Source organism: Littorina saxatilis, linkage group LG6, assembly GCF_037325665.1.
Source record: "Littorina saxatilis isolate snail1 linkage group LG6, US_GU_Lsax_2.0, whole genome shotgun sequence".
NCBI lineage: Eukaryota > Metazoa > Mollusca > Gastropoda > Littorinimorpha > Littorinidae > Littorina > Littorina saxatilis.
The window spans coordinates 50,294,516-50,315,117 of NC_090250.1; the positions used below are offsets into that span (position 1 = coordinate 50,294,516).

A 20,602-nucleotide genomic window follows, 5' to 3' on the forward strand; every position below is an offset into this window, starting at 1 on the left:
GTTTGGCAGTTTGGTATTAGTGAGTCTACTTGCTCAGAACAGAAGACAACATTCTTCCTTGTTGTACAAATGCAGTGCTTTTAGTGATGCAGTGAAAGCACCGTTTATGAAGACTCCACATGTTTAAAACCCTGCTGGGTCCGATTTTCTGTTCATAATTAATGGCTGTAAATCTTCTTCCATTTAATTTAATAAAGACTCCGTCTCTTTTATGACCTCAGACTTCCCCATGAATTTAATTTGTAGGTCTATAGATTTAATGATAAGATTGAGGTCATTATAAATTATAATGTAGCAGTTCACTATTGTCGGACGATAATTATGCCATTTTAAAAGTTGAGATCATAATTAGGCATAACATAGTGTATTAATCTGAAATTCAAACCCTTTGAGTCTCCTAGCCATAGAGAGGCAAAAAGGAATCATCGCGTGTCCATGCGGTGTCATCACAATTCTATTGTTAAAATCAATGATGGCTGCTTTGCAGTGTCGAACATTGCCACCAATATTCTGAAAACTGACTAAAATAGGGAACCTGATGCATTAACAAATGAATTCAGTGAATGTTTGTTTCTGTTTTGTTGAGAACGAGGGGGGGGGGGGGGGGGGGGGGGGGGAGAGAGAGAGAGTGAGTTATGCCAGAGATAATACTGTCAAATAATGCATACATATATATATATATATATATATATACTAGAATGAATACCCGCTTCGCCGAGTAGCCGGCTTCGCCGGGAAGAAGTACTTATAGCCGTACGCCGGCTTCGCCGGGTCCGAACAATGGACCCGCCAAGCTTAGGTCCCTCCCAGATTCGTGGAATGGGAACAGCACGAAAATGATTCAGTGGCCATAATGCCATTCCTGACCATATCGAGTCCCATCCTTGTCGACGAATGTAACCGTGTTAATCACCTTTGAGGCGAACTCCACTCAAACAGGATTGAGCAATTTATAGCTTATCTGTAAGCCCTTTTGAACTGTTATGGCTTTTCAAAGGAAGGCCAGTACATACAAATACACAAAAGCCGCCAGACCACATCACAAACAGAACTGAACAATCCCCAGGTGTTGCTCACATAGAGAGAGACACACACACACACACACACAAACACAGAGAAGCCGTATCTGGCCATGGCTCAGAAATGGAGTCTAAAGTTGTGACAAAAGGTGATTTTGTTAGAATGTGTCATTTATATCGTTAAGTTTGAGGAGAACGATGTAACAAATCCAACACAACAAGTCCCGAAGAAATTGGTCATTTATTTCATCCGTAGTACACAGAATAGTACTCATGTGCTGTTCATAACTCTAACAACATGTCACAAGAATAAAACAATGATTCAGTCAAATTATACCACATTCCATGTAAAACAAACATTGCAACTGATACGAAACTCCTGAATAAACATGTATGTACAAAAACAGGATTGAGTGTGAGCCAAAAACCTTATAGAAACAATGCCTGCTCATGCTGTTCATAACATTACACCAATGTGAGCGTGCTACGACTATTAAGATCCAATCATACCTTTTCTTCAGCAAAATTAAGATGAATTATGCATTAACCAACCTACAAACATCACAAGCAAATATCTGAGCGGTTTCACATGCGAAATCTAGCTCCTATAATGCCATAAACCCTTGTATAACTTTCACAGTGAATTTCAAGAAGAAAAAATCAGAAAATCTGATTTAAGTTAGACTACAAGTATCAAGTCAAGTGAGAGATTTAGTAAAGTGACAAAACCTATCAATGCATTAACAACTAGCCCAAAATGAAGCTCAAAATAGACCCACAGGCAGAGAAATCTGTCATTGCTATTTGTTGTTCATAACTTTACACTGTGACAATTTACTTTTTCGAACACGGCAGTCAAACCTTGCAGAACTTTGGCACACTACATATAGTGATAATACATACATGTACAAAGTAGAACACTCATGCTAAGCAAAATCTTGCAACTAAAAGTACTTAGACATAAATCGAAAAAAAGAGGTGGAGTTCATAACTTTACGACAAATTGTATGGAATTGTAAGCAAACATGAACATTTTTGCTAAAAGATCACCCCGTGCTTACACAAAACAGCTTATTAAGGTTACAGAACATACATTCACTAACAACCAGGCAAAAGTCAATGATTTAATAGACCCACAGGCAGAGAAATCTGTGGTTGCTATTTGTTGTTCATAACTTTACATCGTGACAATTTATTTTTTTCAACACAGCAGCCAAACCTTGCAGAACATTAACACACTACATATGATAATAATACATACATGCACAAAGAAGAACACTGGTGCTATGCACAATCTTGCAACTTAGCCATTAATCGAATAAAGAGATGGAGTTCATAACTTTACGACAAACTGAATGGACTTTTGAACAAAAATGAATATTTTGGCTGAAAGATCACACAACAGCTTAATATTAAGGTTACAGAACAAAACTCCTGTTAGTCAAAAGCAAGTTGCACAATTTGGAGAGAAATACTGCCTCCTATAATATACTCCTGATCACAAAACACGCCAGAAACCTAGCAAACGCTACAAGTATGGGAAGGCTAACTGGGAACATCTCAAAGCCGATGCGGCTCGAGCATCCCAGTGGCTGCAAGCAATGAACGCTGAGGGCTGTGACATCCACTCGCTATGGTCTACATTCAAAGGCGAACTCCTCACTGCTACTGACCAATTTCACATCCCATCCAACACATGCTCACCAAGAAGCCGCCCACCATGGTTGAACAATCATCTGAAGAAACTGCTAAAAAGGAAGAAGAGATTATACAGACAAGCCCAAAATCTGGACTAAGACCTGTCATCTCCCTCCTACGAACTTGGACAACACATGCTGCAACAAGTACCATGTAATCCGTACCTAGGCGTACCATGTCAGAGGATCTATCATGGACGAGACACGTTGCCAACATCACAAGGTAAAGCCAACTCCACAACTGGATTCCTACGTCGCAACCTACGATGCTGCCTCAAAGAGTGTAGGCGCACAGCATTCATCTCCCTAGTGAGATCCACGCTGGAATACAGCTCGGTCGCCTGGGACCGCCATCTTAAAGGGGACATCAACAAACTAGAGATGGTCCAGAGGTGGGCGGCCCGTTTTATCACCCAAAACTATAGGGACCGCCCCTCCGGCTGTGTTACCAAGATGCTGAGCGACCTTTGTTTCCCAACCCTTCCAGCAAAGAAGGCGGCAGCAGCGACTGATCTTTCTTCTACAAAGTGTCAACAGGCCTGATGCCAGCACTACCTGCAACAAATTTCATAACCAAGGAGGCTACTGGAAAAAGACGAATCAAACCAAAAATACCAGACCAAGAACATTGTGACTTAACTGGCACAAAACAACAGCCTGAGTAATATTCAAACAATCACTCAAACAATCACTCAGACCCCCCAGTATGAGTTCTCCTACTTTCCAAGAACAATAGCTGATTGGAACAATCTGGAAGAAGAGACAGTCAAGAAAACAGACAGTTCGCGCTGCCTTATTAAATAAATAAGTGCTCTCCCCAGTTCCGCTGGTACTATGCTAAAGATTGGATTCTGCCCGCTTACAGATACTGACACATGTTCATAACATTACTGCACAGACACAGAAAACGCACTGTACATAAATCCGTGAGAAAAATGCAAACACGCATAGCAGAAAAGCATGTTGAAACACACTATTACACACAGAAAGACCTGTTATGAGGAATTCATAATGTTTGACTTTTAGTTGAAGGTGAAAACAAGTGCTCGCTTGTAAGTTTTAGTGGAGTAGTTGTGGAGGACTGCCACGACATCGGTCGACTGAATAAAAAATTCTGACACTGGTCCAGCTGGCCATTTCCAGCCATCAGGCATCAGGGATCTTCTCCAGGTACCTGCCCCAGCACCCCTCATCTGTAATCTTTGTCACCTGCAACAGAAGCAATGGCAATCAGAGAAATGTTTTATGCTAACAATAAATAGCTAGGCAAATACATTATCAGGCCACTAAGTCAGCTGCTCCAGTAATTTCAACTTCCTGTTCATTACAGATCCCTTCCCTTCAGACCTTAATATAAAGACTTGCCCCTTTTTAAGACCTTGCTTTTTCACATTTTTTTCTTCTCCATAGCATGTAATTTAATCTCCACATCACGAGGCCCTCGTTTTAAAGACCTGTCTTTTTTTAAGACCTTTTCTTAAAAACTGAAAGCAATAAAAAAGGTATACAACTCAACATCAGATTTGTGTTGCAAAGTTATGAACAGCAACAAAACCAAAGCTTTGTTGAGAAACTACCAAGACAGTGTTGCTTCAACCATCATTCCCTCTCTAAAGCTAGTTTCTGCAACAGCAAAAACCTAACAGCTACCCTCAAAACCATAGAAGAATCAGTATTGAATGCAGTTCATAACTTTGCGACAAACAGTAACCATGAAGTAGGCTTGGGATTTGCAACAGCTGTAAAAACCATGAAACGTAAAACAGATTCAAACCAGGTGTCTGAAACAGAATCCACCAACTAACATCACTTTGGCTTCCTGCATAATAACAATACAATTCAGTTTTTGTGCGAACAACACATTTCCTGACAGTGCATAACTTCACATCAAAAATCCGGCGTAAAGTTATGAACAGCACCAACACCACATCACTATCCAGAAACAACTAAGTCTGTGATTTGTCAAGTATATCTCTGTCTCTGAGACTTATTTCTGCAAAACAATATCACAGCTCACTTCAAAACCATAGAAGAATCAGTATCAAATGCAGTTCATAACTTTGCGACAAACAACAACCACAAAGCAGGCTAGGGATTTGCAAAGTTATGAACAGCTGAAAGAACCATGAAACTTAAAACAGATTCAAACCAGGTGTCTGAAACAGAATCCACCAACCAACATCACTTTAGCTTCCTGCATAAAAACAAAATACTTTAGTTTTTGTGTGAACAACCTGTTTCCTGACAGTGCATAACTTTACATCAAAAATCCGGCGTAAAGTTATGAACAGCAGCAACACTACATCACTATCCAGAAACAACAAAGTCTGTGTTTTTTTCTAGCATATCTCTGTCTTTGAGGCTTATTTCTGCAAAACTCTATCACATCTCACTTCAAAAACATAGAAAAGCCAGTGTTAACTGCAGTTCATAACTTTGCGACATCCTCACCACACCCAGGAAACAGCATGCTCTGTAAAGTTATGAACATACTTACAAAACACAAATTCAAGTTTTCTCGCAGCCTGAAATAAAATGAAGCAAACAACAATATCAGCTGCAGTGTCTTCCTGCAAGAATGTACCAAATAATTATCAACAAGAAGAATATGGTTACTGTTCATAACTTTACACAAATCAGACAATAGACCTCTGGTGCAAAGTTATGAACTGCACCGGTTTTAATTATTAAGAGCATTTTTTTGTTCCATCGAAAACCATATCAAAGCTGACACAGCATTAGTAACACTGAGCCATTTATTTCTTTTCAAAACATATTTTAAACAAAGAAATCTGTTAATTCAGAACCCGCATGCCTCGAATACACATTTTGTGTTGCAAAGTTATGAACAACGGGAACATACGGCTTTGCCGAAATTGATCGAAGTGAAGATAAGTCAAACTGTCAAGTTATTCCAAATCGTTGTTACAAATATGAATTTTGCTACTATTCCTTGAATGGTTCCTTCGATAAGACCTACACAAATGTATGTGCATAACACTACGACAAATCGTACAACAATCGATGACAAAAACCTTGTTTTTTCACTTCCAAAGTGAAAATTCAAAATGTCTGTTCTGGCAACATACATGGGAAGAATCAATCCGACATACATTTCAAACACCACAAGTCGTAGACTAATGCATTGTGACACAATCCACAAAATACTCTGCAAAAACCAGAGGGAACGTAGTGCATAACGCTATCGAAAAAAATTACGACAAAACATTTACCTCTTTTTTCTCCGCTTTCTTCTTTCATCTCGCACCTTCCCAGCTGATCACTCCAGGTCAACCGTTGCTAATGGCGCGAACAACGGTCACATGACTAATAAAAGAGTTCTGGGACCGAAAAAGTCCGATCAAAAATGTAGTGCATAACGCTGTCCTCTTGCGACAATTTGGCAAGTTCACTACTTTGGCTCTGATTACTAGAAAACCCTCGCGCAAATCTAATTTTTTCTTCTGGCAAATAATACTTGATAGTGTTGTGATTATATATATGAATACAGTCAGACGGTAAAAGTTGTTCGATAGCTGATAAAACACAGAGATTCTTCCGCTAGCATTCTTGCGACAATTCGTTATGACCAACGCTTCGGGTGTTTCCGGCCAACTGCTCGGCTCCGCGAAGACCGTTTTTTGAAAAAAACCTATGCGACGTAATCTGCAGGCTTTTCGGAGTTTGGAAACGTCAGTTTTCGCATGTGTCCCTCCCACAGTTAAACATAAACATGATTCGTATGCAACCTCTGTTAATATGTCACAAGAAAATCACTAAAACACAGCCCGTTTTCTGCACTAAATGCATCGTCATGATCACAAAACGTCAAACGGCATTCCATTTTCGGAAGGAACAGAAACGTAAACATGTGTCCGATGCAACTAATGTGCTTCCGTTTTCTAATTGCAGCTCTGTTTAAAAATATTAGTGATCAAATAAACGAAGCCGGTGAAAATAGCGTTCGACGCCATTTCTGAGCCGTGGCCATCTATAGAGAGATAGATGACAGTGTATTTTTCGCGTGGCTATAAATTGATTCGACCTTTGCACTTTTACAGTGAGGATAATTTACGGGTCCAATTTACGTTCTGGACACTGCGGTGACCTTCTAAAAATAGTAACAGAACGCCGGGAATATCCGAAGACGCCCCACTCATTCTATAGTGCACCATACGAAGGAAGGGAGGTAAACGCTGAAAACCTGGAGAAGATGAGAAGATAAGGAAGAGTTACTTATAATGGTGAAATGAACACAAAAACCAAAATCGGTTCAGCGCTGCGCGCTGAGAGCACGTGTTGAAATATCTCATCGATGATATTGTGTCCGGGGTGTAGCTGAATACGGTGTCCAAATTTGAAAAAGATCCACCGAGAACTTTGGCTTTGGTGTGTCGGTATGGGGGCCCGGGTAGCTGAGGTGGAACCACAATAGCTGAGGTGGAACTAAAATCGGTTCAGCGCTGCGCGCTGAGAGCACGTGTTGAAATATCGACCAGGTTGTGTCCTGTCCCGGGTCTACCTGAATATGCCCACCAAATTTGAAGCAGATCCATCGAGAACTTTGGCCGTGCATCGCGAACTCACACACAGACACACAGAGACACACACAGACACACAGACACAAGTCGTATATATATATAGATATATATAGAGAGAGAGAGAGAGAGAGAGAGAGAGAGAGAGAGAGAGAGAGAGAGAGAGAGAGAGAGAGAGAGAGAGAGAGAGAGAGAGAGAGAGAGAGAGAGAGAGAGAGAGAGAGAGAGAGTATGTGTGTGTACCCCATAATAAAAAGAAGCTGTTGCTGGAGTAGTAATTAACTTGACTTGGACTTCTATTATCAGCAGTTTGCCCTATGTACAACTAATCGGTTTGTCGAGGCAGAAGATGTAATAAATCCTGATCATTTTATGTGTACCAAGCTCAGCGGAGGGGGTCTGAGTGTACACTTTCTTTCCTCTCTGCTGCGTCTGTGATTTAGCTGGATGCTGGTTTCAGATTCTTTGATGCAGAGTCCAAAGACACTGGTCCGGAGTTGGAGTGCTCTTGATGTTCAGAAAAATAGCATCGATCCCACTGTGGTTCTAGTATCTCCTGGATCCATATAATCTGAATTAACATCTGTAGATCTGTTTCTTCTTTAAAACATGTGTCTCTGTTGTGAAGACTTCACTCTGGAAGGAGAAGAAGGTTGCTAAGGAAACTGTGATGTTGTTTTGAAACCAATATATAACAGGTTTTTTTATTCAGTTGCATAAATACAAAGCCGTAATTGAATTTTATAACAAAGGAGCATATTGTGATTTGTTTTATCTTAAAGTTATGAAATAGTTTGTGATGTTTGCACACATGTTTATCAAGTTTGTGTGTGTGGTGTTACATCAAGCGGCTGTGGGATTTTTTTGTGTGGAAAATGTGTTAGTTTGGTGTTCATCATTGAGTCTCCCGCAGTGGGGCACTGCGGTTATGAAATTAAAGGCCCCTCCTGTTTTTGGAACCGCAGGAGCTTTCTAGTTTGCTGTTAGGTAGATTTTTGGTTCCTCTTTCCTGTCATGCTCTCTTTTTCTTCATGAATTCTTTTCTTTTTTCTGCCTTCTTGCTCATTCACCTGTATTTTTTCCAAAAATCCCTTCTCTTGCCGCTTGTCTCGCGATTCATGTATAGTTTAATCTGTTAGTGTTCTGATGTAAGTCCAGCAGTAGATAGGGTAATCTTCCAGTAGGTATTAATTTAGTTTTACTAAAGCCTGCTGGGACACAAGTAATGGGTTAGTGCATTTGTAAACAGGAATCGCTTGACAAGTGGCCCCCTTCATCCCCCCCTTCCTCGTCCTGATATGGCTCTGCGTAGTCGGCTGGACGTTAAGCAACAAATAAACAAACAAACAAAAATCATTGAGTCATCTTTTGATTTAAAAAAAAATGTGTATAGTAATATTTTGGGTATTCTTTACAAAAAATATTTTAGCAATGTAAGTTCTACTTATAACGGACATTGAAATTGACCTCTGTCTCTGTGTCTCTTTGCCTCACCCATGTCTCTGTATTTGTCTCTCTCATAGTCACTCTCTTTTTCTGTCTAACTCATATAAATGTGTGTCTATCGTGCTATAAATGTAAGCTCTTTCATGCGTTATTTAAGCTAATTTATCTATAATGGCATAAATGAAAATTGTTAGTATGTTACAGACAAAAATTAGGCTAATATTTATCAACATGGATGCTTGTAAAGTTATAGTTTAAACTTGCATGTGTACACTGTCAATTCCGTGTTACTCAGATTACTTCATGTATTAAGATAGGGCATGGGCCTGTTTTCAGCCTGTGAAGATGTGTGTTTACATTTTTGAAGGGCCAGGCTCATTCTGTGTGTACAGCCAAGAGCTACAAACACTGCGTGTCCTGTTAAAACTCTCCTGTGTTGAGGGCAGACAAGTTCTAGGTCATCTGTCATCTGTGGAACTCTTGTTGTCAGATTCGGTCCTCAGGTGGTGACAGGCCTTGGCTAGTTCGGTGTTGTCTTGGCAAGGATAATGTTGTGGCTTGTCAGGCTGAAAGCTGGCAGGTCTGCATGTAAAGTTTAGTGTGTGGGAGAGTTATTTCAAGGAAAGCTCATTTAAGGCTGTGACTGAAACTTGAAAGGTAACAACTATCATGTACTTTTGAAGTTGAGAAACTATATTTTACAGGTTGATCCACTGGCTTTCAATACATAGAGTGTGTACATTTAACAACTGACTTAGTGTTTCCACAGTGAAACCTGACTGGTTCATGATCTTTAAGTATCTGAGAAAATTAGGTTATATTGTTTGTTCGTTCATGGGCTGAAACTCCCACGGCTTTTACGTGTATGACCGTTTTTACCCCGCCATTTAGGCAGCCATACGCCGCTTTCGGAGGAAGCATGCTGGGTATTTTCTTGTTTCTATAACCCACCGAACTCTGACATGGATTACAGGATCTTTTTCGTGCGCACTTGGTCTTGTGCTTGCGTGTACACACGGGGGTGTTCGGACACCGAGGAGACTGAGTCTGCACACAAAGTTGACTCTGAGAAATAAATCTCTCGCCGAACGTGGGGACGAACTCACGCTGACAGCGGTCAACTGGATACAAATCCAGCGCGCTACCGACCGAGCTACATCCCCGCCCTATTAGGTTATATAAAGTAAATTATGGTACTATAATTATTAATTGAGTGGAGGTAATTGATTTATTTACAAAACAAAATCTTACAATGGAGGTCTTTAAACAGTCCCATGTTTCACTGTAACTCAATGCAGAGTTACATCTGAATATTCAAATTGCTATGCTGTAATGAAGTGACTTAATTAACTTTTATATCTCAAAATGTAGACATATAATGACATTACATCCTGGGATGTTTTATGATATTTAGGTTTCTACAAGTTGGTGAGACTGCTTGATATGAAGCTACTGTAGTAGCTTATTTAAGCTGTGAGGTAATACAAGTGTAATCTTTGTTCAGGAAGTTTAAAAGTGATCCAAACAAAGTAATTAAGAAAGGAGTTGCACCAGTCTAGTAATAGTATTGATGAGTAATGCATGCAGCCTAAGGTCTCGGAAATGACACCCAGTATAACCTGAAGATGTCTCTTCTTGACCCTCTGGTCCAAGGTGAAATATCTAAAGTCAAAAGGGAAACAAGTTAGAGATGACATCTTAATGCAAATAATGATGTGTACAAATTCTGTCACATTTTCTGCAATGTCTCCCCTGAGGAACTGGATTTGAGAAAGAAGTTTGTCTAGTAATAGTATCACTCAGCAGTAGAAAATGACATGTATAATATGCGACTGATGAATTGTTATATTTGTTGACTTTTTCAATGTTAGTGCTGCAGGCTTGGTGTTGCATTTGCTGGGGTCAGGGTCACGACGGAACATTAAGATCATGGCTGCCCCACCAATAACACAGTTTTGCAAAATTGTCCATTTTAACGTTGCCGGCTGGGGATCCCATACACGTGCTGGGGTTAGGGTCCAAATTGCATCAAAGATCATGGCTGTCCCCACAATAACACAGTTTTTACAAGTTGTCCATTTTGTTGTTGCAGGCTCAGCGTTCCCTGTGCTGGGGTCGGGGTCACGACGGAACACGGTGCAGAGCTGCCACACCATGGCGCACTTCAAGGCGCGCATGCTATGGGAGAGCATCGAGAAAGGGGACCTCACTGCTGTCCACGGCCTGCTGGAGAGCGGCAACATCAACCTGGAAGAGAGAGATGACGTGAGAGTTTGTTTCAGTGGGACCCCCTTTTGAAGTCTGAAAAACAATCTGATAAAATCATGTCTTAAAGGCATATGTACGCGCTCCCGTGTTTACAAAGTGTAGTTTGCCCATAATCGATGTCAAACGCACCATAAGACCATGTAATGACGATATGTCGCCATGCGCGGACCATATACATGCATTACAGCTTGTTCTAGCCTCTGAAAAAGTGAGGATGTCAACAAAGACGCGGAGTTATTTCCCTTGCGTCAACGCTACCTCTGTTGGCAAATCTATAAATAGGACGATCTAGATCAAAATAAAAATTCAAATATCTCAACATTTAAGGGGTCCTAGACCACAATATCTTGCAGGGAACTTAATTTAGCATGTCTCCAGCTGTGGGTAAAGCAATTAGCGTGTATAGTCATCGAGTACATATGGCTTTAAGGAGGGAGTCTCAAAATGGAGGTCAATTTACAGAGGTTGTGAACAGCCTTCAAAATCTGAAAGAGAAAGGTCTTCAAAAGGGGTGGAATCTTACATTGGGGGAGCTGTGTGTCTATTAAGGCGATCCTGATTGTACAAGGATTTTTAAACCTCAGTAATCTCATGCAGTCTGACTGAGCCCATTCTGATTCATTAAGGATTTAGATGTTGCTGATCTGTGGAAGGCCTCTATTGAAAGACAGTTTGTGCGCATTTTCTCCCAGAGCTTCCAAACCAATAAATGAACAACTCTGAAATGAGAAAAAAGGCCTTATTCTTAACATTTTGTCCTTGGTCATTCGTTAAAACCTTAATTGCCTCCTGCACAGAATCATGATGTCTTCTTTGCAATTTGCATCCATGACTTTACATATTATTTGCATAAACATGTTGCATGATCTGTTTGCAGAGCGGGCGCACGTTTCTTATGGTGGCCAGTGAGAAGGGGGAGCTGAACATCGTGAGGGAACTGCTGGAGGCCGGTGTTGACCCCAATGCTGTGGACAATGTACGTCTGCTCTGCTGTCTATCTTGTTTCTTGAGTAGATTTTGAGATAGTGAGTGTGTGTATTGTGTGTGTGTGTGTGTGTGTGTCGTGTGCGTGCGTGCGTGCGTTGAGAGAGGGAGTGAGAGGGTTGGGGAGGGAGTGAGAACGAGATACTGAGAGTTTGTGTGTTCATGTTTAATTATGTGAATAGGTTTGGCATCTTGCAATGGTCGTTCAACATTGGTTAGAATATTGCTGCTACCCTTTCTTTCTGTTTGTCTCTGTCTATCTCTTTTTCTGTGTTTCTCTTTGTGTCTGTTTGTCTGTCTCTCCCCCTCTCTCTGGCTCTCTGTCTATCCTTCTCCCCCCCCCCCCACCCACCCCCAGTCCTCTTTTTCTGGATTACCACAACAGTTATGTTATTTTACATAATACATACATGTGCAAGATGTCTTCTCTTTCTGCTCACACATCTCTCACTGTGTTGCAGGAGAGCTGGAGTGCCTTGCTGTGTGCATCCAAGGAGGGACACCTGGAGATTGTCATAGAGCTGCTGGAACATCAGGCTTTGTTAGAACACAAGGATATGGTCAGTGCTTACATAAAGAGTGTTGCTCTCAGGCCTTTTTTTGGTCGCTGACGCATACTTTTTTGATCTGACGCATTGCTCTCACCCCTGACCAGTCGACCTTCTGATAGTTTTTACGTGTAGGAGGTCTTATGACTGTCAAGTTTCGTACTAAATGGACAATGCAAGGGCATTTGGACCAATACATATTAACAATCGAGGTCCGAATGACATATTGTCCTCTGAGTGTGGGAACAACACTTTTTTATCTCCCACAATTCCGAGAGGAATGGGTCACGTGAGATAGAACGCGGGAATACGTCACTGAACGAATGGTTTTTGTCCTGTGAAGACGTGTTGGTGCACTGTCTATCTTTTGCTTTGCTTTCATTTTTCTCTAACCTTTCTCTGTACAAGTTTTAGTTGTAGGTTAGTTGAAGTGTATTGACTATTTTGATTGTTTATCATTGTGTCAACTTGCAAGGTAAGGAAACAGTTTGGAGTTTTCGGTGTTTGTTTGTTTTTGAACCGGGAACGCGTGGTTTCGCGTATGAATTTTATTCGGCGAAGCTAACACGTGGAAATGTTACTGGCGTCAGTCGGCTCGTTAATTGTTTTTGACTCACATGCGAAGCAAAAGTGAGTCTATGTACTCACCCGAGTCGTCCGTCCGTCCGTCCGGAAAACTTTAACGTTGGATATTTCTTGGACACTATTCAGTCTATCAGTACCAAATTTGGCAAGATGGTGTATGATGACAAGGCCCCAAAAAACATACATAGCATCTTGACCTTGCTTCAAGGTCAAGGTCGCAGGGGCCATAAATGTTGTCTAAAAAACAGCTATTTTTCACATTTTTCACATTTTCTCTGAAGTTTTTGAGATTCAATACCTCACCTATATATGATATATAGGGCAAAGTAAGCCCCATCTTTTGATACCAGTTTGGTTTACCTTGCTTCAAGGTCAAGGTCACAGGAGCTCTTCAAAGTTGGATTGTATACATATTTTGAAGTGACCTTGACCCTGAACTATGGAAGATAACTGTTTCAAACTTAAAAATTATGTAGGGCACATGTTATGCTTTCATCATGAGACACATTTGGTCACATATGATCAAGGTCAAGGTCACTTTGACCCTTATGAAATGTGACCAAAATAAGGTAGTGAACCACTAAAAGTGACCATATCTCATGGTAGAAAGAGCCAATAAGCACCATTGTACTTCCTATGTCTTGAATTAACAGCTTTGTGTTGCATGACCTTGGATGACCTTGACCTTGGGTCAAGGTCACATGTATTTTGGTAGGAAAAATGTGTAAAGCAGTTCTTAGTGTATGATGTCATTGCTAGGTTTAGTTATTTGACCTTGACCCTGAAGGTCAAGGTCATGTAAAGGTCAAGGTCAAGCATGTGAGTCGTATGGGCTTTGCCCTTCTTGTTGTACTTGTGACCTACTATATTTGGGTTAGTCGGGATCGTTGCTTGTTTTTGCACGTGTGACCTAAGGTCAGTCGGGATCGTTACTTGTTTTGGTAGGATGACCTATTATATTTGGCTACGGAAATGTAGTACACGTTTTGCTGACGAAGTCAGTCACGATTTGCTGACGAAGTCAGTCAAGATTTGCTGAAGCAGCCTCTTTGTTTTTTCAGCAGCTGTCTCGATTACAGCAATTACTATCGCCTGAGGCGAACTATGGGCCACAGAAGGTCCGCTGTGCTAAGGCTGGGCACTACTCCATTGAAGATTTAAAAATCTTTTGTAAAATGATATTAAATCACATATTCTTACTCCAACTCACATATTTAGCATTAACTTCAGTTTGATGCGTAAGACATTGAAGTACTAACCCTGGAAACAGGGGGAGGTAACTCCCAAAACAAAACAAAACCTTGACAACAAGGTCCTGGTAGTTACCTCCCCTCACCGGCCGCCCGCGCACACACTAACACTTACACACACACACTAACACTTACACACACTAACACTTACACACACTAACACTTACACACACTAACACTTACACACACTAACACTTACACACTACTGTAAAAAGCAAGCAAAATATCTTGCATGAAATGCTGAGAATGCTTGCTTTGCAATGAAGTCCTTTTTTGTGTGCAACTGACTGTAGGACTCAGTTACAAATGAACTGGTTTTGCGTGTAACGTGACTGTTCCAATGTTGCAGTGTGGTTGGACAGCTCTGATGTGGGCCAGCTACAAGGGACGGATCATTGTCGTGCAGGAACTGTTGGATAGAAGTGCTAATCCCAACGCCAAGGCTGATGTAAGGCAGTTTTATTTCTCTTTTCTTGTGTATGTATTTGTTGGGGGCTGGTCTATTTATGTCTGAGTAGAGATGGTGAGATTGAGAAAGAATTTTTCATTTTCATGACTGTATTTTCCCATTGCTTGGACATTCGGGTCACTTTTTCCCAGTGGAAAACTAGCTGCAACAGAGTCGTGCTACACAGGTGTGTTGATGTTTAGGTGTTATCAGCCACATGCACTTAAGCAGAATGGCCGAGGTCTTCTACGTGCCACAGTGGTGACATGGTGGTGGGACATGGGTACTGTACCTGAGTCTGCTCATAAAGTTGACCTGTGTCCATTCCGGCCCAGATTCGAACTGTGACCAGCGGATCACAGGTCTAGTGCTCAACCAACTGTGCTATCAGGCTGTACACTTCAATTTGCATTTTTTGCCCCAGCTGTTAAGTGTATTTTCTGTCCACAGCATCACATGACTTCTCTGGCTTGGGCAGCGGGCAGAGGTCACACAGAGATCGTGCAAATGCTGATCAGCAAAGGTGCAAAGGTCAACACTGCGGACAAGGTCAGTGTGAATTGTTTGTGTGTGTGTGTGGAGGGGGGATTTTTGTTGTGGTTATGTGTGTGTGTTTGGGGAGATATGTGTTAAATTTGTGTATACATGTAGCTTGTAGATGAGTGTGTGTGTGTGGATGAGTGTGTGTATTTGTTTGTTTTGCACCTGTGTGGTAGTGTGTGTTTGTGTAAGTGATAGTTTCTGTGTATGTATTTGTGTGGGGGTAGGGGTGAGGGGGAATTGTACCATGTTTTTGTGTGAAAGACCCTGTGGGTGTATGGATTTATGGACTGTGTGTGTGGTGATATGTATTTCTTTGTGTGTGTGTGAGGGAGGGGGGGTATGTATGTGTACCTGTGTGCACCTGGAAATCTTGTAAAAAAACAATTCAATATAGAATTTATTTTTTCTTTGGGGAAAACCCCCACTTGATATTAACTATTTTTATGTTGTCTTTTATGCATATTAAAGATCTGATTGCGTTTTGTCCACCAGTATGGAACGACACCATTGATTTGGGCTTGTCGTAAAGGATACATTGACATCGTAGAGGCTTTGCTGGCAGAGGGCGCCAACGCGGACGCCTGTGGCATGGTAAGTTGTTTTGCTGTGAGAACTTCATTGCGTAAGATGAACATTTTGAAAGACCCTGTGTCTGTGCGCAAAAGCCCAGTTTGATTTTGATAACTTGTCAATTTGGCAGACTGATATTTGATTAGGAAATCGAATGGGCACAATAGCCAAGTGCCGTTACGGCTTTGGCCTCTTGTGTGGAAGATTAATTTGCAGGTCTTCTGGTGGGATGAGGGTGCAGATTTTTTTGTTCTACCAGGTCAACCTAAAGTGCAGACCTGCTAGCACCTTACCCCCTTTCATGTGGGCAGGCACAGGTACTCATGGAAAAGATCCTGTCATCCATGTTGGTTACAGAAACAAATAAAAAAAACATGCATCCCAAAGCCCTCGGGGAAATGGGGAATTCAGCATCTATGCAGATTTTTGCTGGACTATCCCTGTATTAGGTACATTAAAACGTGACCCACTAAAATGGGAATTGTGAATTTTTGGTGCAGAACTCTTGGACGCCTCTGCTCGTCGCGACCAGGGGAGGTCATTCTGATGTGGTTCACTCTCTTCTGCAGCATGACCCCAATGTCAATGCTACGGATAAGGTTGGTACATTCTTCAGTGGTAGGTGCTTGGTGTTTGATGTAGGCTTCCTGGGCTCACCTGAGTGATCATGGAGTCTTAGTAATGAGCAGTGTTTGTCTGTATGAAAAAAAACCTAAATCTTGAGGTTTTCTCAGATGTTTTTGAAGCTACAAACTTTGATTGAACCTTTACACACTTCTGGATTTGAGAAAACTTGCTGTTTATGTTTTGTCTGTACATACAATCAGATTTTATTTCAAATTGTATGATGATTTCAGTTGAACTTCTTTTTTGTTCACTATGTAATCTGAACTGGTTAATCATATCTGAAAAAAGCATGGATCTGTAAGATGTTTTGAGTGTGTGTGTGGGTGTGTGCGTGAGTGTGTGCATGCGTTTATGCATGTTTACATATGTGTTGGAGGGGAGGAGGTTTTTTGCAGTGCTGTAGTAAAAGCATTTGTCAATCAATTGTGTGAAATTCAACACTAAGGAAATGTGCGTGTGATTTTGCAGGACGGTCTAACAGCACTGGCCATTGCAGCAAGAGAGGGACACGTAGAGATCGTCCAAGATTTGCTCAGCAAAGGAGCGTACGTCAATGTGGCAGACAGGGTTAGTTTAGATTTTTTTCCATTTTGGTCACTGTCAATTTTTGTTGTGGAGCATAGCCATGCTAAACTCTCATCAGGCCACTTCATTAAGAGAAAGTGACTCAGTCATTCCAATGAGAAGATAACGTGTATGACAGTTTTCATTTCCTTTGCCATATACATGTAGGTAGCTGTACTCCGTCTTCAGGGGCTTTTAGAAGGAAGCATCCCTGCAAAAAGATGTATAGGACTGTCATGTGAGGCAGTAATGATGGAAGTACAGGACTGCATGAGATCATTGCTGATCCTACATGATTCCTCATCCCCACGCAGGAAATAACAACAGTTTACTTTGGTCTCACATTTTAAGACTCCCTCCTTTTAAAGACCTGAAGTTTTATAGATTTTTGGATGTCTTAAAAGTCGGGTTTCACTGTACAGGGTGACAAAGAGTGCCATTTATTTATTTATTTTGTGTGTGCAGAACGGTGATTCGATCCTGATCCACTCTGTGAAAGGAGGTCAGGTGGAAGTGGTGAGAGCCTTACTGGACAAGTATGTTGACGTCGATGTACAGGGCTCTGTAAGTAGCCACCTTTTATCTTTATTTTAGCCTTCTTTTTTCCACTTCTTTTTGTGTTTAATCAACTCGGAATTGATATTAACATCTTAAAACGGAAACAGAACAAGTGCAAAGATTTTTTTAACAGTTTAGTTTTCATGGTTGTTTTTTTGTTAGTTTATTTTAATGAATATGGATCAACAAATCAAGCTGCTTTTTTTTTCAAAATCAGAAACGATCCTCGTTGTGGATGTAGTGTGGAATCTGTTTTGATTTTTTCCCCTAACATTTTCTTTACTGAAGTTTATAAAAATGTTTTGGTTTTCTGCACTTTGTAACTTGGACTTGAGCTGTGATTTTCTTGAAGACAGTCAAGATGGAGACACAAATTGCCATTGTGAGGGAAAAGACCTGACAATACTTTGACTGATGTTTTAATTCAATTTTGACTGATGTTTTTATTCAGTGCTGTTTGTTTCCAACAGGAGGACAAGACTTCTCTTTACTGGGCCGTGGAGAAAGGCTACAATGAAATCGTACGACTTTTGATTGCAGCCGAGCCGGACTTGGAACTATGCACAAAGGTGAGTAGGTGAAAAAGCCAACTGTAAACTAACTAACATTGTGTAAGACAGGAAAATGTGTGCTTCATGTTGAAGAGAAAAAGGGGTCGCATTATCATAGGTTACTTACGCTATTGCGGAATCTGAAGCTTACGGGTTGCAACAGCAGCTGAGAAAAAACCTGTTTTTCTAATAACTCTTCTCTATCCTATATTACTTACACTGGTAACTACGATGAAAGGGCACTCTTGAGATCAGTCAAGATTGCAGGTATATTTTGGTCAAGATAGTAGACAAAGGAACAACAGGATATGTCCTTCCTTGGGAGTGTCCTTTCTTGGGAGGTGTCCTTTCTCAGGGGTGTCCTTTCTTGGGAGGTGTCTTCTTCAAAAATAAAGGAAGAAGATGGGGACGGAGGAAGATAAAAAGCTCGATAAGACAAATAAAAAGCAGCTGATCTGATGAAAGTTATTTAACCATAATATATGGGATGTTATGTTTGTCGCCAGGATGAAGACACAGCATTGCTGAGAGCTGTGCGCAGTCGCAACGAGGAGTGTGTCAGACTGCTGCTGGAGAAAGGCGCCAAAGTGTCCGCCTCTGACAAGGTCTCTATACCATTTTTCTTTCTTTTACATTAATTCAAGTTAGTGTTTGTGTATTTGTAGAGCGATTCCGGGAAAACTACTGGACTAGTCTTGACGAAATTATACACACAAATTCTTCCAGATGATATCCTCCATCGTTTTTTCCTTTTTTTGGATAAATGTCTGATGACGTCATTACATTACCGTCTTTTAGTGACAGGAAATTGTTCAAGTTGGAGAATATCATGCAAGTTGTGCAAAACATAGATTGCTCACATATTCAAATTGAGTACAACTTGCGTGAAGAACACTGCAAAACAGCCCGTCAAATATTGCTAACCGTAGCCAAATTGTTCATTGTATCACAACTATTTGTGCAAAAAATCTGAGTGATTCATACTATCAATGTGTCATAGTTTGTTCGTGTGGTCTATACTGGGTTAGTGAAATTTTTGGCGGGCTAGTGACCATCTTGAAGTTACTCGCTCGGCTGGTGAGTTTACATTTTGAAATTGGGCCATCCCTGCCAGGGAAATTAATATTGTAGCTTTGAGTGAAACTTGGAAGGAAAAGGAAGACCTGGAACCATGGGGTACCATCCAGAGACTGGCCCAGAACAGACAGAAGTGTAGGTCCTTAGTTCCTGCCATACATGCCAACCGACAGTAAGTAAAGTGGCTGAACCTTGAGCCTAGAAATGACAAAGCCGTTACAAAGGCACTGCGTTCAAGTGATTGTTTTCAAAAACAATGGTGGTGTGTATGACAGAGAGGGGACACAGCACTGCACATTGCCATCAGGGCGCGCAGCAAGAGGATCACAGAGCTGCTGCTACGCAACCCTCGCAACAGTCGCCTGCTGTACCGCCCCAACAAGGCCGGGGAGACGCCCTACGCCATGGACACCTATCATCAGCGGGGCATCCTGCAGGGCATTTATGGACATCGTAAGTTGCTGTCATGGTCATTCACTGAACCCCCCCTTTTAAGACCCTCCCATGTAAAACTCCCTCTATTTAACAACAAATTTGAATAACATTTTGATTTGATTTGATTTGATTTGATTTGAAGATTATGTTTTCTCAGATTTACCCCCATTTTAAGACTCCCTTCTTTCTAGGACCTTGCTATCTCGGTCTTTTAAGGGGGGAAGGTTCCACTGTTCAATTTATAGCTGTGTATTTTATGCTTGTATTTTTTTTTTATGATGGATTGAATTTGATGTATTATTGCGTGGTGCGTTTAAAAGGGCTTGTTTAGATATGCTTCGTTTAATAATTCATTTTCTAGATTTGCTCTGTAAATCTCTTGGCTCACTGTGATGTTTCAATAACTGAAATTGATATTACATAAAGTGCTGTAAAATTCCTTTCAGAGATGTTGGTTGGCATTGGCAGTCAGTGAAGCTCCACATCTTATTTCATAACACGGAATTGCTGAATATTCCCTGAGGACTGTTAACATCCAGGACTGCCCGCATTTTCAAAAATTGCAAAAACGTTTATCATTTTTTCAGCAAGTTTGCACGCCAAAAACAATTAAATTAAATGCTAGCAACATCAGCAAGTTTGATGAAAAATAAAAATAAATGCTATCAACATTCCTGTCCCGTGTGCAGGTAACCTGAATGCCAGCGATGCAGAAAACTTGCTTGGCTACGACATCTACAGCAGCGCATTGGCGGACATCTTGAGCGACCCCTCTCTCTCCACGCCCATCACAGTGGGGCTGTACGCCAAGTGGGGCTCTGGCAAGTCCTTCCTCATCAGCAAGCTGCAGAGTGAGTTTAGCCTCAATGATACATGTTGTGTGCATAAAATCTG

At 41.1% G+C, this 20,602-nt stretch overlaps 1 protein-coding gene and 1 long non-coding RNA gene across 2 annotated transcripts in view; one reads left to right on the forward strand and one right to left on the reverse strand.

Moving 5' to 3' along the window:
- LOC138969461 (kinase D-interacting substrate of 220 kDa B-like) overlaps positions 1-20,602 on the forward strand; it is a 51,112-nt gene that overhangs the window by 7,383 nt on the left and 23,127 nt on the right. Inside the window, exons 2-14 of the mRNA XM_070342249.1 lie at positions 10,793-10,965; positions 11,846-11,944; positions 12,414-12,512; positions 14,685-14,783; positions 15,234-15,332; positions 15,819-15,917; positions 16,397-16,495; positions 16,992-17,090; positions 17,553-17,651; positions 18,116-18,214; positions 18,703-18,801; positions 19,549-19,726; positions 20,398-20,559. Coding sequence (XP_070198350.1) covers positions 10,855-10,965; positions 11,846-11,944; positions 12,414-12,512; positions 14,685-14,783; positions 15,234-15,332; positions 15,819-15,917; positions 16,397-16,495; positions 16,992-17,090; positions 17,553-17,651; positions 18,116-18,214; positions 18,703-18,801; positions 19,549-19,726; positions 20,398-20,559 — 1,441 coding nt within the window. The 5' untranslated portion in view covers positions 10,793-10,854. The remainder of the gene's footprint in view (positions 1-10,792; positions 10,966-11,845; positions 11,945-12,413; positions 12,513-14,684; positions 14,784-15,233; positions 15,333-15,818; positions 15,918-16,396; positions 16,496-16,991; positions 17,091-17,552; positions 17,652-18,115; positions 18,215-18,702; positions 18,802-19,548; positions 19,727-20,397; positions 20,560-20,602) is intronic.
- Positions 1,247-6,965, reverse strand: LOC138969460 (uncharacterized). The gene is made up of 2 exons (XR_011456470.1): positions 5,950-6,965; positions 1,247-3,925 (listed from the first exon to the last, which is right to left on the reverse strand). It is a non-coding gene; the product is annotated as an uncharacterized lncRNA (long non-coding RNA).